This window comes from Oryza brachyantha, chromosome 2, assembly GCF_000231095.2.
Source record: "Oryza brachyantha chromosome 2, ObraRS2, whole genome shotgun sequence".
NCBI classification, from domain to species: domain Eukaryota; kingdom Viridiplantae; phylum Streptophyta; class Magnoliopsida; order Poales; family Poaceae; genus Oryza; species Oryza brachyantha.
Window position 1 is genome coordinate 12,123,058 of NC_023164.2, and position 15,654 is coordinate 12,138,711.

At 44.0% G+C, this 15,654-nt stretch overlaps 1 protein-coding gene across 1 annotated transcript; it reads left to right on the forward strand.

Annotated features, from left to right (window-relative positions):
- Positions 1 to 6,824: 6,824 nt before the first annotated feature.
- On the forward strand, positions 6,825 to 13,935 carry LOC102721516 (7-dehydrocholesterol reductase). Its single transcript, XM_006647246.3, has 13 exons — positions 6,825 to 7,095; positions 7,248 to 7,470; positions 7,683 to 7,738; positions 9,435 to 9,537; positions 9,627 to 9,692; positions 9,867 to 9,980; positions 10,194 to 10,320; positions 12,498 to 12,598; positions 12,727 to 12,852; positions 12,943 to 13,007; positions 13,119 to 13,200; positions 13,277 to 13,359; positions 13,471 to 13,935. Exons 1-13 carry the CDS (start codon positions 6,950 to 6,952, stop codon positions 13,535 to 13,537), a joined length of 1,359 nt encoding a protein of 452 aa, XP_006647309.3. The 5' UTR covers positions 6,825 to 6,949; the 3' UTR covers positions 13,538 to 13,935.
- The last annotated feature ends 1,719 nt before the right edge of the window (positions 13,936 to 15,654 follow it).

The following is a 15,654-nucleotide window of genomic DNA, read 5'->3' on the forward strand; positions in this document are numbered from 1 at the left end:
GTGACGATGGCCCAGACGGAGTGGCTGATGATGTCGCTGCGCTCCCGGAGGAACATAAGCAGCGCCGTGGCGGCGGCGGCACGAGGTGGTGGCGAATGTGGGGGCAACCGTGGTGGCGACGGTGCAGCAACCACGTCTGCGTTGGTGATCCGTGGCACAAGCGTCCTCGGCGGCGGCAGCACGAGGCGCGACGAATGCTAGGGCGTCGGCCGGCGGCGACGGTGTTGCAACCGCCGCGGCGACGCAAGCCTAGAGTAGGTATAGACTTTCCTCAACCCTACACGCGGGCCATTCTTAGACCGGCATGGCCCGAACATGCATGAGATGTCAAGTATTTGGGCCGTCCTATCACCACCTTTGTGCCAGCATAGTCTGGCCCGTTACGCCACGACCCAAGTCCCTCCTCTAAAGGACTTGGGCATGGGAAGGAATAGTTGAGGGCACAAGCATGATCGACGGGGATCTTGGACGAGGGGAAGCCGCTAGGATTCACAGGCAAAGCTTGAGAGTAGACAGGAGGACAACTCTGAGGTGGTGTTTAGCAGCGTAGGGGTTGAAGGGGGTGGCGCTAGTAGGGTAAGCACTAAGGGTGAATGGGTGGTACTAGGGGCTCTTCGTGGGAAGGAGGGGGGAGAGTTGTTGGGAAGGCGAAACCGTAAGTTGAAAGTGTGACGATGGTGGGGCAACATTGTTGTGCATGTTCTGGTATGAGAAGAGGAGAGTGATATCAGAGGCAGGAGAGCAGGAATGTGGCGGCGATAGCGTTCTGCTACTTTGGCAATTCATAGTGGAAAACATTGTGGGGCCTGTGGCATGCCTAGCAAACTCAACTCATTTAATATAAACAACCGAACTGACATTTCACCCCACTTAAGCAAATGACAAAAATATCCATCTATATTAACGATGAGAATTCTTCCTACTGCACTAGTATGTAACGCCCTGACTTTTACCCTAGCCTAAATGAATTAAATAAATCATCAAAAAATAAATTGTTTAATTAATTCAAGAGTAAAACCCTAGTTAAATTAATTTAATTAAACTGAACCTTATCGGAATATTTTAAAATATCCCGAAAGCACTCCAAATCATTAACAAGATTTAAAGAGAATTACACTGGATGCAAAATGATTAATAAATTATTAAAATCGATAAAATTGGAGGCAAGTCTTTTTCCTCTCCTTTTCTTTTTTCCCTCCTTCCTTTTTCCGTCCCAGCCTAATGGGCCGCTAGCCCATTTGTTTTACCACCTCCCCGCCGACCCCCTTCCCCCTCTCTCTCCTTCCCCTTGCCCGGCCCGCTCCCTCTCCCCTCCCTTCTTCCCGCATGGGCCGGCCCAAGCCACTCACCACCCCCTTTCTCTCCCTTCTTCCCACGTAGGCTGAGCTGCATCTGCAGCCCACTGGCCCGAAGTCTAGCTAGCCTCCCTCCCTTCCCTTGGCCATCGATAGGTGGGGCCCACCTGTTGGGGTCGCCTTCCACCTCTGGCTGGCGCCGCTAACCACCACTCGATCTCCCCGCCGCCTCCCTCGTGCGTTGCAACCGCCTTCGCCCTACGCGGCGATCGCGCACCCGCGCACTGCCACCCAGTCAGGCGGTCACCAGCACCCACTATAAATCCCCCCAAGCCACCGCACCTCCCCCTTTCGCTCCCGCTCTCTACTGTCGTCCGCCCACGCTGCGCCGAGCTAGGGGTGGACAAAAAGCTCGTGGCTCGTTAGCTTGCTCGACTCATGACAAACTTGGCTCGTTTCATTTTTCTAACGAGACGAGGTAGCATTTCGGCTCGTTAGAGATAATGAGCCAGCTCGAGCTGGCTCGTGAGCTGCTCATGAGCCTAACGAGCTAGACCAAAGACACAAGATTCACCGGCGTTCATTAATTTCACCCTAGAATGCATATGTTCAGTACTTCATAGGTTCACCATATGATTTGTTGGTTTAAACTTTAATATTTAAATACAATTTCATATAATTTGCATGTTTGAAATAAAAGTTTGCTTGTATAACCTATTAAAAAATTATTTAGGTTAACTTTTTATGCATGCCTCACGAGCCTAACGAGCCAGCTCGAGCTTTATAACGAGTCGAGCCGAGCTGGGTTTTTAGCTCGTTACGATAACGAGTCGAGCCGAGCCAGCTTGTTATCTTAACGAGCTAGACCGAGCCGAGCCGAGCCAAGCTGGCTCGTTATCCATCCCTACGCCGAGCCACGCTATGACATCGCTGTCCGCCGCCTGTCGTGTGTCGTGTTGTCCTCGTCGTGCCGCGGACGCGCTCACCGTCATGCCATGCCACCACCATGCGCTCGCGGCCATGCGCAGTCGCTCACCGCCACACGCTCACCACGTGTGATGTCGTCGCGCGCCATGTCGCTGGTTGTCGTCATCGCGTCGCCAAGCTGCTGTCGCTAGCGCTGCCGCATGCATCGTGCGCCACGTCATGTACGCGCACGCCCCCCACCCTTCCCCCTCCCCCGCATGTCATCGCCCCACTGTTGACGTTTAAAATGTGATCAACGTGTCACACACGAAGGCCTGGGAATCACTTCTCAGAACGTTCTAGTGCAGGACCTAAATTCTTAGAAAATCGAGCGTGTCAGTCAGTTTGATCCTATAACTGACAAGGTATAAACATGGAAGCTAGTTAAACCTAAACCGCTATCGGCCGGATGGCCAATACCACTTTAGGACCCTAGCCGATACGTTGAATAATCAGCTTTACAGGAAGTTTATGATAATATGTAAAAATATGCCCTATCGGCTGAATTACGAGTAGGATAACCACCAAATAGCTCAATCAACTAACTTATCTTAAAAGATATGACTTAACCGAGACAGTTTTAAGATTAGTCAGCCGATCAGACCGATCTAGCACTTATCGCGCAGTCAGCAACCGATAAGACATTAAGCGTGTAACTCAAAGTAAAACTAGATTGCTATGCTAATTACTGGCACAAAACAATAATAACTAAACACATACATGCTCACGCTAGACCTAGAAGATCGGACCAAACCAAGACAGTTCAGATCTAAACATAACCATGCATGACATCAGCATAACATTACGATGTATAAGTAATTAAATACCAAACCAGTGTAACCCATCGACTCGCCTACTAAACAGAGTAGACCAAACCTACATAGATTGGACCAAACCGAGACAGTATGCAGTCGGACTCGATATAACTATAGAAAACATGAAATAGAAAACGTGAAGATCTATAAGCTTAATAAATAAGCCGATGAGCTACATGAGATAATGCTAGCTAGAACTCCAACGATAAGCCCTCGCGAGTGCTTGATCCAATCTGGTGACACAAACCCGATCAACTAGATTGATCGGACTAAACCGAGGCATAATCAAGTTGAATAGATTCATATCAACAAATGGAATAAAGAACTCGTGAGGACTTGATCGAGAACCTATTACTACTTCAAACTAACAATAGATCAGAGTAATAACAAGCCTCAGATAAACCATCGACCAACTAGACAGGAGATTGAACTAAATCGAGACAGTCCTGTTATAGCCGATCGACGGGTTGATAGACACGAACTACATTGCGAAGCTGACTAACTTCACGTCGAGAGCTCGCTCTTGTCGTAAGTTGGTGATGCGCTGAAAGTAGTATGATTGAATTGATTGTTGTCTTTACAAAGCTGCGAGATACTCTATTTGTATCCCAGAAACTAACTAACCTAACCGGATACAGATCCGTATTAGCAACTAACCTATTACACAAGGACTCTAGTTAGATATAAAATCCTAAACAAACTCTGAACTACGGATAAAACTAAATTATACGGAATGTGATTAGTTCTAAATCTATCTCTAACCATATGGGCCCAATCGGACTGCAATCATTATCCGATTCAGACTCTATCGGCTGAACTTGCATTGTCTTTAGTTTATTCTTCTGTCCGATTGCCCTTTTCCTATCTGATTCGGTCTCCAATCACGCATTAATCCACAATAGCTATTTTCTAAAATTTGGCGTTAACATCCACGTGTCACCGTTGCTGCCGCACATCACTCGCCCTCGCGGGCGAACATCGCTGTCGCGTGCCAGGGTGCCATGGTCCACCGCTGCCTCGCCATGACTACTCGTCGGCCGGCCGAGCCGAGTCGAGCCGCTCCCCGCTGCGCCACGACCATGCTCGCCGGCTGGTCGAGCCGAGTCGAGCCACTCCCCCTCCTCTCTGTTTTATCTCTATGTCCACTGGCCATGGACCCGGTCCACGGTGGACCGGTGGGCCGGTGCCACTGGCATTTGGGCCCGCCCTTCTCAGTTACATCAACTCCTTTAATTGCGCAATAATTCATTTATACTTTTTTGTTTAGCTAAAAACATATAAAACTTCTAAAATTGATAGAAAAATTCATCTAGTCTCCGTTTTGGTCCATTCAAATTTCATTAAATCTAGAAGAATGTCAATAATCCATTAAGAATAGTTTTAGGCTCTGTTTCAGTAGTCTTATAGCATGTTTGTGCTTGTTTGCCTTGTTTGTCATGTAGGTTCCGATCCCGTCGACTCGCCCTTTTTTTTGAAGTCGTTGCAGAGATCGCTCAAGGTTCAGAGCAAGACAAGTGGTGCCCCAACCTTGAACATATTGATCCTATTTTTATAAATTCCCAATTTTATATTCAAATATACATTGTTTTTATTTAATTTATTTATTAGGCATTACCTATTGTTTATCCGTTGATTACTATTCAATATTCTTGTTATACCAGGGTTAATTTAATTAGATTTAGGCCTAGGAAATACTTAGCCATGCTTAGTTCAACTAGCTCATGGGTATTTAATTATTATTAGACAATTATAGATGATGATTATGATTAATTACCTGGTGAGGGTTAATGACAACTAAAATATTGCTTAATGGTGGGTTGTGGCTGCATGGTTTTGAGAGTCGTGTTCATGGCAATTAAGGACCAGTTCTCGGGAATCCTAGAAGAATTACACGTACTAACCACAAGCCAAAATGAGCAACGTTGGGACTCGTAGCTTAGCTCTATCCGATGTATCCAGGCAAGGTAAAGCGTGATGGAGTGTGGATGGGCCCTACAACGGCATATGCTGCTTTCGGATTTACCTAGACACAAGAGGGGGTTGCCTGCCTTGGTGTAAAAGTGGAGGTGAAACCTGAAGTGTCGTATGATTGGATAGGGAAGGTTGGGTGAAATGTTCTATCATGGTTTACATTCTGAGGTATTATGGTGATACATCGGTGCACGGTAATTTGTGTAAAGCCATGTTTTGTGGGTAAAGTTATACACCTCTTATCAGAGTAAAACTATTTGAATAGTCGTGCCCGCAGTTATGGGGCGAACTGCCAGACTCAGTAGGATTAGTCTCACCTTTAATAACTTGATTAATTTGGAACTGGTGTGTTGGTGGTTTGGGCCTATTACAACGTGGTGTAACGTTGGGTAGTGGACTATACAAATGTTTATTTTACTTTTTACTCAATCTATTTTAAATTACTTCTTTTGCTAAATATCCACCGTTTTATGCAAAGTAACCCTAGCCTCTCCTTGTTATCAATTGCATTCATTTATTTTATCCTCTTGGGTGCTACTTGTTAAGTACCATGGTATATAGTTAGCCCTGCTTAATTTTTCCACCAGAGCCAGAGTATGAGTCAGAAGGAGGTAACTCGTAGGAGTGAAGTTCGCCGTCAAGACTGCCTATGGCGTGGTGTCGCCTAGCGAGCTCAAGATTAGCTAGTTTTCTTCTTCTTTTTTTGTTGCATTCGTTAGACTATTGTTTTATATCTTTTTAAGTTGTGAAACTTTATATTAAATTTTGTCATAATGTGTACTCGGGCAGATTTTTGGACCAAGATTTAATGTATACTATTGTTTAGAAATTAGTGTAAAGACATTGTCCTTGGTTTGTATCTCCATAGAGAGATTTACACATAAGGATCAGATGTTTTGGCTCTTGGGAATGAAAGTTCCGATCAATCATCTCCACAAAACGAGAAAGTTGATTACAAGTTTTGATGATAAGGACCGAAGTTTGATCATGTTGTTGGTTTTACATGAACATTATTGTTCACACTCTCTCGTGATAACGGCAAGATCCTTTTAAAGGAAACCTATTTACGAGTTCATTTTCATATGAGGTAGTCGCAATCGCGGTCGCGCTATTGTCGAAGGAGTGATCTAGTGGTGAAATGATTAACAAAGTGCCATGGGGTTTTCTGCAAAACTATAACGCAGAAAGTGGGTGTTTTTCTTTTACAAAATGGATGTGTGCCCATGATAGCAGTTGATGCGCTTAGTACACTGACTGGATTTCCAACATTTTAGTCCTTCCGAATAAATAAAACATATTAAAGGACTCTTAGAGCCAAGCGAAAAACCCCACATATACAGTAAAACATGTTTTTCTATTAAGAGTACAAAAAAATTCTAGGTACGCGTACCAAAAAAATTCAAGGATCGGCGTACACCTGATAAGCGGCCCCACGTAAACAAACAGCGGCGCTCCACCTACCAAGGAAATACCCCCGACCCAGGCGGGCAGGCGGTACACCGAGCGCAAACATAAACAAAAATAAAAGTAGTACCAGCTCGTTTCGTCGCGTACTCACGCGGTCGCGCAGACGGCAAAGATTCCCCTCCCATGCCTCCCCCTCTCCCCCTCCCGCAGGTTGTGGCACACAGTAGCAGCACGAGATCCGCACACCAACCACACAGCCGCAGACGCAGACGCAGCGCAACACCTACGGCACGCGACCGCACGGGATAGGCGTCCCACCCTGGCCGGGCCCCGCTTGTCCGACCCACCACCCCACGTCGCCGCTCGCCACGCCACGCGGGCAGCACAAGTCAGTCAAGCCTGCGGTGCGTAGCGCAGAGCCGCCGCCTCCCCACCACCTCCTCCTCGGTCTCGTCGTCGCGCTCGTCCTCCCCCAGATCGGAGGGGGAGCCGGCCATGGCCAAGCCTAGGGGCCCCTCCGCCGCCGCCGCCGCCGCCGTGGGGAAGCCGCCCGCGCCGCCCAAGACGGTGCACTCGGCGCTGGTCACCTACGCCTCCATGCTCTCCCTCCTCTCCCTCTGCCCGCCCTTCGTCATCCTCCTGTAAGCGACCCCGCCGCGGCCCCCCCCCCCCTCCTACTACGTCGATCTCTCCTCTCCCGCCGGCGGTGGCGTGGATCGGGGGACTGGTTTCCCTCGATCTGTGAGCTGACCCCGAGATTCTGGGGTTTTGCGCGTGTGCCGTGGCGTTGCAGGTGGTACACGATGGTGCACGCGGACGGATCCGTCGTGCGGACCTACGAGCACCTCCGCGAGCACGGCCTGGAGGGGCTCAAGGCCATCTGGCCCATGCCCACCATGGTCGCATGGAAGATCATCTTCGGCTTCGCCCTCTTCGAGGCCGTGCTGCAGCTCCTCCTCCCCGGGAAGCGCTTCGAGGGGCCCGTCTCCCCCGCCGGCAACGTGCCCGTCTACAAGGTCTGTTGCCTTCTGCTCTCCCCTGCCTGGGCTCTTTTACGAAATGCAGTATGCTACCCCCTCTGTGATCCTTCATGCTCATCGCCTCATACCTTACTGACTTGATATTTTGGCTGTACAAATAGATCGGATCGAAATGTATCTACTATTTTCACACTCCTATACTTTTAGTTTACTATCGTATTCTCTTTCTTTTTTTTTCTTTCTTTCAGGCAAATGGCTTACAAGCATATGCAGTGACCTTGATAACATACCTGAGCCTTTGGTGGTAAGACCATCTTATTTTCTTATGTGGACGGTGGACCTTCTGATTGATGATATAGTTCTGATAATCTGTTATGATAATCGTCACTCAACATTGACATGTAAAATCTGTTAAGCCTTTGAGCAATTTGTCTACCTGTCCCTATTTGCATGTTCCTGCAATAACCATGCCTATAGTATTTATATGATAGTGGTCTACTGGAAGTTGTTAGCTAGTGATTGTGAAAAGTAGCTTTGAATGCATAGCCATGTTCTCCTGACTTCGATCTAAATGCTTAACATATAACGGGCACGTTTGCAAACGGCACAGTTGAGCCATTTTCCCCTCTTTTTCTATGTGCACGCTTCCCGAATTATTTGCGAAAAAAATTATATAAAAGTTGCTTCAAAATCAGATTAATTAATTTTTCAAGTATGCAAAAATTAATACTTAATTAATCATACGCTAATAGCTTTCTCCGTTTTACGTGCACTGATTAGCTAATATGGTATGGTGTTTGCGAATGGGCCAACATGCTTAATAAACAGGGCAATTTCTCAACTGTAGCACCTATAGCATTGCCATTATCATGACAGTTCACAAGACATGCATACACACTTTATTTGCTTTTTGTGGTTGTTTAATATTCGATGGGCCCTACTGCCCAAACATTCCAATATCTCAGTTTATTTTGTAATAAAAATTATTAGTAAAGCCACCCACAAGCAAATCAACTCTTGGAGCTTGTCTCCAGTTTTTCACCAGAGTTTGCTAGGCTATGCCCTGTGGTCCCCACCTTGATGCCCTCTTGCCCATGCTACCCACTTCTGATGCTTTTGGGTACTATCTTGTCATTAAAAAAACACCACCATTGAAGTTGGGACCTGGGAGTGAACTGTAGCAAAAGCATACACAAACTTCAAACAATAGGAAATGAAGAGAGTACTCCCTCTGTCCCAAAAAAATGAATTCTCCGGTTTCCGTGTTCAACGTTTGACCATCCGTCTTATTTGAAAAATTTTCAGGAAATTAGAAAAAAATTAGTCACACGTAAAGTACTATTCATGATTTATCATCTAATAAAAACAAAAATATCAATTGCAAAAAAATTTTGAATAAGACGAAGAGTCAAAAATTGAAGGTAAAAAGTGAAAAATTGGTTTATTTTGGGACGGAGGGATTAGTAGATTGAATGCAAATTGATAAATAAATAACTATGGTGTATTGCGGCTAGTGTGGTCAGAGGTAATGCATTGTGTATTTTATGTTTTAATTGATGAGTGGATGGTGCGGACCTATTAATCTTGCTCTTAGAGGGCGCATAACCATGGGATTATCTGTTGCATTATTTGCTCCCTTTTAAATTTGAGTAGATCAGTTGATCTCCTGTATTAATGATATGTTGCACGAAGCTCAAATTGATGCATGATCATGTATGCAACTTGGCATATGATGAGCACTATAATTATTAATATTTCACCCATGATTTTAGTATAAATTGCCGAGCTAACTCTTGTAAAATGATGGAAAATATTAAAACAACCTGTTCTGGATATTTTCAAATAATTTGTTGCACCTTTGTATTCCATTTGTGATAACTTTTGTTGTACGCTACACAATGTTGGTTCAAAGCCTACTATTGTACAATTATCATTTGTGTGCATGATATGAGATGCACTTTAAAGCCACCATTGACCTAAACCATTTTATCATGTGTCAGGTTTGGAATTTTTAACCCTGCAATAGTATACGATCACTTGGGAGAAATATACTCTGCTCTTGTATTTGGAAGCTTTGTGTTCTGTATTTTTCTTTACATAAAGGTGAGCTTATCTATGAGGTTTATGATCCTTGACGTAGCTAGTTCATGCTTCATTTATTGATAGACAATCTTTCTTTTGTTTGTATTTAGGGTCATGTTGCTCCATCTTCATCTGATTCTGGATCCTCAGGGAATGCGATAATTGATTTCTACTGGGTAAGTTACCTTTCCTGCATTTTATTTTTATAGAACAGTTATATGCATTTGTTCTATCATTACGTTGTATAAATGATTTTCAGTCTTCACATTTGTGTAGCATAGTGATAGTCTTTATATTTCGATTTATATGATTTTTTCTTTCCCTCTGTATATAACATGTAATATTTCCAGGGAATGGAATTATATCCTCGGATTGGTAAGCACTTCGATATCAAAGTGTTCACAAATTGCCGTTTTGGGATGATGTCCTGGGCTGTTCTTGCTGTAACCTACTGCATAAAGCAGGTCAGAATATTATAATGTTCTGGTGATATGCCAACCTCAAAACTCCTCTATGCTTTGGTTGCCATCCAATTTCTGGTAGTTTTGTACATATACTCGCTGGTATGCTCTAAAGTAGTACTACCATGAGAATGTTAAAGATAGAAAGCTTTCTTAATACCATATGATTAAGTTGTCCATTAAACTCAGTCGATTTCTTTGAACTTTGCAATGCAGTATGAAATGAATGGCCGAGTTGCAGATTCTATGCTTGTGAATACTGCATTGATGTTGATCTATGTCACTAAGTTCTTCTGGTGGGAATCTGGATATTGGTGCACTATGGACATTGCTCATGATAGAGGTTGGTAGCTCTATTGTGTCTAATCGCAAGCATCTTAGGTTTACAAAATATGATGTTTGAAAAATAAGCTCCAAAATGCTTCATGCAGGTTAACTACTCATTACAATCTAGAAATTCATGTTCTTCCAAAGTTAAGAATAAGATAGCCCCTTACATTTCAATGATGTTACCGTGAAGTATGCAAGTTCTTATGTGGTGCAATCTACTGACTCATGTGACAAGCTAAGTTGACCTGCTACTGATGTTAGATATTCAAAAACATAAAGTATCCAATATCGGACATAAGAAAAGTTCGAAAACTGATCAAATAAACTAAATTGATACACAGGTGAACTTAATAAATTTATATGCAACAAAATGCGAAGACTGTTATTGTTGAATTTTTTAGGTTACCATGCCATTGCCATGAAAGGTCTGACGCTATGGCAATCGGTCAGGTCGGGTACGGGTAGAGCAAGAACACACCTGACCTGATACCCACACTCAGATACCCGACCCGTACCCAAATTGATTTACGGGCAAAAAGCTATACCGAGCCTGTACCCGACGTGCGCCCGTGTACCCATCGGGTACCCGCCGGCTGCCCGCTAATCCGCCGCCTGCCCGCAGACGTCGTCGCCCGACGGCTGCCCGCGGTCGCCACCGCCCGCCGTTCCCCCTAGGCGTCGCCGGCCGCTCGCTCGTTCGCAGATGTCGTCACCCGACGGTTGCTAGCGGTCGCCGCCGCCCGGCGCTCCCTGGTGGATGCCGCCGACGGCCGCCAAGCCGCTGGAGTCCATCGCCGTCGCTCGAGCCATCGCCTGGAGGCCGCCGCCGCCTGCCGTTCCCTTGTGGACGCCACCGGCTGCTCGCTCGTCCGCGCCGCCCGCCTGCTCCCCCGTTGACGTTGTCGCCCGACGGTTGCTAGTGGTCGCCGCCGCCCGCCGCTCTCCCATGGACACCGCCGATGGCCGCCGAGCCGCTGGAGTCCACTGTCGACGCCCGAGCCATCACCTCGAGGCTGCCGCTGTTGCTGCTGGTTGCGCCGCCGCCGTCGCTGCCCCGCCGTCGCTGCTGTGCCGCTGTCGCCGCTGGGTGCCGTGCTGCCGTCGCCATTGGCTACCCGACGTCCAGCCACCGCCACCTCTGCTACAGCTCACAGGGGAAAACCTAAAAAATAAAGGGTTGAGGGTATATATATATATATATATATATATATTAAAGGCTAATTGGGCTAAAAGATGGCTAATGGGCCAAAATCAAATTGTATGCATGTCACTGTGTTTACTGTGTTTATGTATATATCGGGTCGAGTATGGGTTACCCGCGGGTAAAAATTAAAACCCGGCTGCTACCTGTTTAGTATTTGGGTCACAGGCGGGTACGCCCACGGGCAAAAAATTGCACCCATGCCCATCGGGTCGGGTACCCGTACCTGTGGGTAAAATTGCCATCCTGTCTGAGGCTTAACCAGCTATTACTATTTGAAAGGGGTTTTGGGTGCAAACATGAAGATACATGACCTGTAAACCTCATTTGATCATTTGAGAAATACTTTCATCAGTGCATCTTGACAACTTCATTAGTTACCGATCCTCATAGATGCATTCCATTATTTGTGTGTACTGAATTCAATGGAGGAAGTTATTTCTTGCAAAGGAGAAGGTTCTAGCTGCAGCACCAACTCTATTCACAAGATAGCTGCAGCACCAACTCTATTCACAAGATAAGGACCCATAAAACAAGGGTTGGGTAAGAGGGCAGGGTTAGTACACATTAGCTTCACTGGTATTTGCATGGATTTCTTTAATTCTTTTGGGCAAAGGATGGTCCCTAGATTTAAGTTCTACAGCTCGGGCTGGATGGGTATCTCAGTGCACGTAGTAGCTAACATATGGATGAATGTTCAATACCACCCCAATTAGAAAAACCACTTAGTGACCTCACTTGAATCAATTATATAAGTTCGATGGCTAGATGCATACTTTCTTAGTTTAAATTGTCCTGTTTGAACCACCATGACAAATTTGATGACCCCAAGCTGTCAAGGTGTATTATATTATTTTTCTACATGGAAGATGTAAGTTTAAATTGAGAAACCGGTATTCGATTGGCATTGTCATGTGACTATTTGATTCGACACTCAACTTTTAATTTGCAAGAATGCATTTCTTTTGCTGACATATATTTCCTACCAGCTGGCTTCTACATTTGTTGGGGATGCTTGGTATGGGTTCCATCGATATACACCTCTCCTGGAATGTACCTCGTCAACCACCCTGTGAATTTGGGTCCCCAGGTTCACCCTTCAGAATTTTTGTCTTTCATATGTGTCAATTGTATTTGAATATACTTTTTATTTCTACCAGAAACTGTTCATGATTTTGGTCTAACAGCTAAGATGAATATCTGTTAAATCTGTTGCAGCTAGCACTCTCAATTCTCCTTGCTGGAATATTGTGCATATATGTAAACTATGACTGTGATCGCCAACGCCAAGAATTTCGTCGAACAAATGGGAAATGCACAATATGGGGCAAAGCTCCATCTAAGGTTGAAGCAAATATTTAGCTGCTTCCAAACTAACAAATGGTGAAACATGCTTGTAAGGTTGCTGATGTCTTTATTTTGGTGGTACATTAGATTATTGCTTCCTATCAGACTACAAATGGAGAGACAAAAACCAGTCTTCTCTTGACCTCTGGATGGTTAGTATATTAATTATTTCTTTACATAGCTCATTAAAAGTGATTTATTGATATGTTTCTCTCAATAGAGAGAAATGGGTCTTCATGCACCTTCATTTTTCATTTGGACAGGTGGGGCTTGTCTCGTCATTTTCACTATGTTCCAGAGATTATGTCTGCATTTTTCTGGACTGTCCCAGCTCTTTTCGACCACGTAAGCACATCCTGACTACAAATTTATCTTGAGTTTAGCCAGCATGATAATAACTGTCGTTCCTGGTTTAATGTAGTTCCTGCCGTACTTCTATGTGATCTTTCTGACCATATTGCTGTTGGACCGAGCTAAAAGGGATGATGACCGGTGCTCATCAAAGTAAGTCAACTTTACCACCTGTACAGTTGAATGTTTCAAGTTTTTATCTAATGCAGACATAGTTTTTAGTCCAAGTTTTATCCCTGACGTGACTTGTCTGCATTCTGACAGGTACGGCAAGTACTGGAAGATGTACTGTAACAAAGTACCGTACAGGGTCGTTCCTGGCATTTACTGAGGTTGTTGACCATCTTCAACTAAAGCCTATTTTGCTGTGACTTCCTGGGCCGGTCTGCCGCTGTTTGTGTAATATCTTTGTCATTAGCTTGATGTATGCAGTATTAGGTTGGGACTTCTTGTGTCACCTTGAGGTTTCGAACGAGTCATCGTTGCAGTCATTTTGTAGTTTTTCTTGTTAGCTTGCTGGTAGTAGAGATGACTGCAGGACAGCACGAGCGTAGTTTGTACCTTATTATGGGTTTTTGGGCTTCATATTTCTGCTAGACGAGACTAGGCAGCGCGAAAATGAAATTGTGGAGGTTCTGTACTGCTTGAATAATATGACTACCACTGTATTGTTCCATGAACTGTCATAATTCAAAGTTAGATAACTTGCGTAGTGATTGGTCCTGCACATTTTATACTTGATAATAAATCTGCCCGTTTTTATGATCACTTGTGCACTGTCTATGGTCCATGTACTTCTGCCCTTTGTTCTAGTTGAGAGTCGATTTCTTTTTGTGGATACTTCAAAACGGAGGGCCCAATCATAAGGTGCCTACCTTTCAGCTTATGGCTTATTTAAGAATAAGCGAAATAATGTATTTACAAACAAAAAAGTATTTATGTATGAAACTTTTATATACATGTTCAACGAAGAATGAAAAATTAACTACGATGAAAAATATATCCTAAAATCAACTCTAAATTTTAAGATTGAAGATTTATATTTTAGCTTATAAGCATAGGTGAGAAGCACTACATCTGCCCTAAACTAATTTAAATAATATTATTTTACCCCTATTGCACACATGAAAAGACTAAATATGGTTCACTTTTTAAAATCCCAATATGTTTTGTGGATGGTTTCTCAAACTCTAATAAACTTGTCCTCTCTTTTTAAATTCCAATGCAATGGTTTCATTTAAAATAAAGTTTTTTTAAAAAAAAATTCTATGCAATGGTTTCATTTAAAATAAAGTTTTTTTAAAAAAAGTCTATTTTTTGGGATGACACGAGTAAAATAGCTTCAAAACAAAGTCTTACTGTGACTCTGACGGGGACGGAGCGAGGGAGATGGCTCGTTGAACTATGACCGGGGCTAAGACGACACATAATTACAACTAGTTTTTTTTTTCTCTTTTTGGTCGTTTATTGACAGTAAATAGTTACAGATAGATCTATACACACGGAGGCAGCTGCGGTAACTGGAAGATGGCAATATGCTTTTCACCATCCGAGTTGGTCATCTTTTTTTTTCTAAGATTTAAAAACTAAGGGTTAATTTAATTCGAAATTTATTGATTCATAAAATGCCATTACTATTTGGCCTATGGGCTAGTACCATTACACGGCCTGCGCCCTATCCGAGCGGCACCACCACCGCTGCCCTGTTGCCCACTGCCGCCGTGTATGCGGTGCTCGTGCTTTGTTGCCACTAACTCCAGTGCGCGTCATTAACGGACCGTTAAATTTGCAGTGCAAATTCTTAGTTTTGTATGTGCAAACTGGCCATTCCTTAAGCATTTCTGCTGGTCATTAATCTTGTCGTTGTTCGGCCGTTCGTTTCGCGACTCGTGCAATAAATAGGTTTCATTGCGATTAGTTTCACTGTTTTCATAATAAATGAACATGGGTGATATTTTGTTAATATATATGATTTAAGCTAGTATTGTGGTTTAGCACGATATTAGTGACACTGCTATTGTGTGGTTTAGCATAATATTAGTGTTGATTGGTTCTAGTTTTTGTGGTTTGAATAGAGTCATAGTATTCAAACTCACAGACTAACTTGTATTGGACTTTTCATACTTAGTTTGCAGTTTGCAGATGGAGTAGAAGTCAAGCAGGCTCCTGGAATCTACCGAAATCAACTGACCCCTCCTTTCTTCCTGTGAAGATAACAGAATTAGAATGAAACAAAGAGAACAGTGGATACAGTAGAATACATGCAATTCCCCTTAGTTTTCAAGATTTTTTTTTCTGCTGCTGTCTCATACTTTGAAAAACCTTAGGGATTTTTTGTTGCTTGTTTCAGCCACTGCTGGCTGGACCTTATGGCCCGTGAGAAATGATTTGGTGTTTAACAAAATAGTCTTGAAAATTTCTTGTTAGGTGATGTACAATACATTGGCA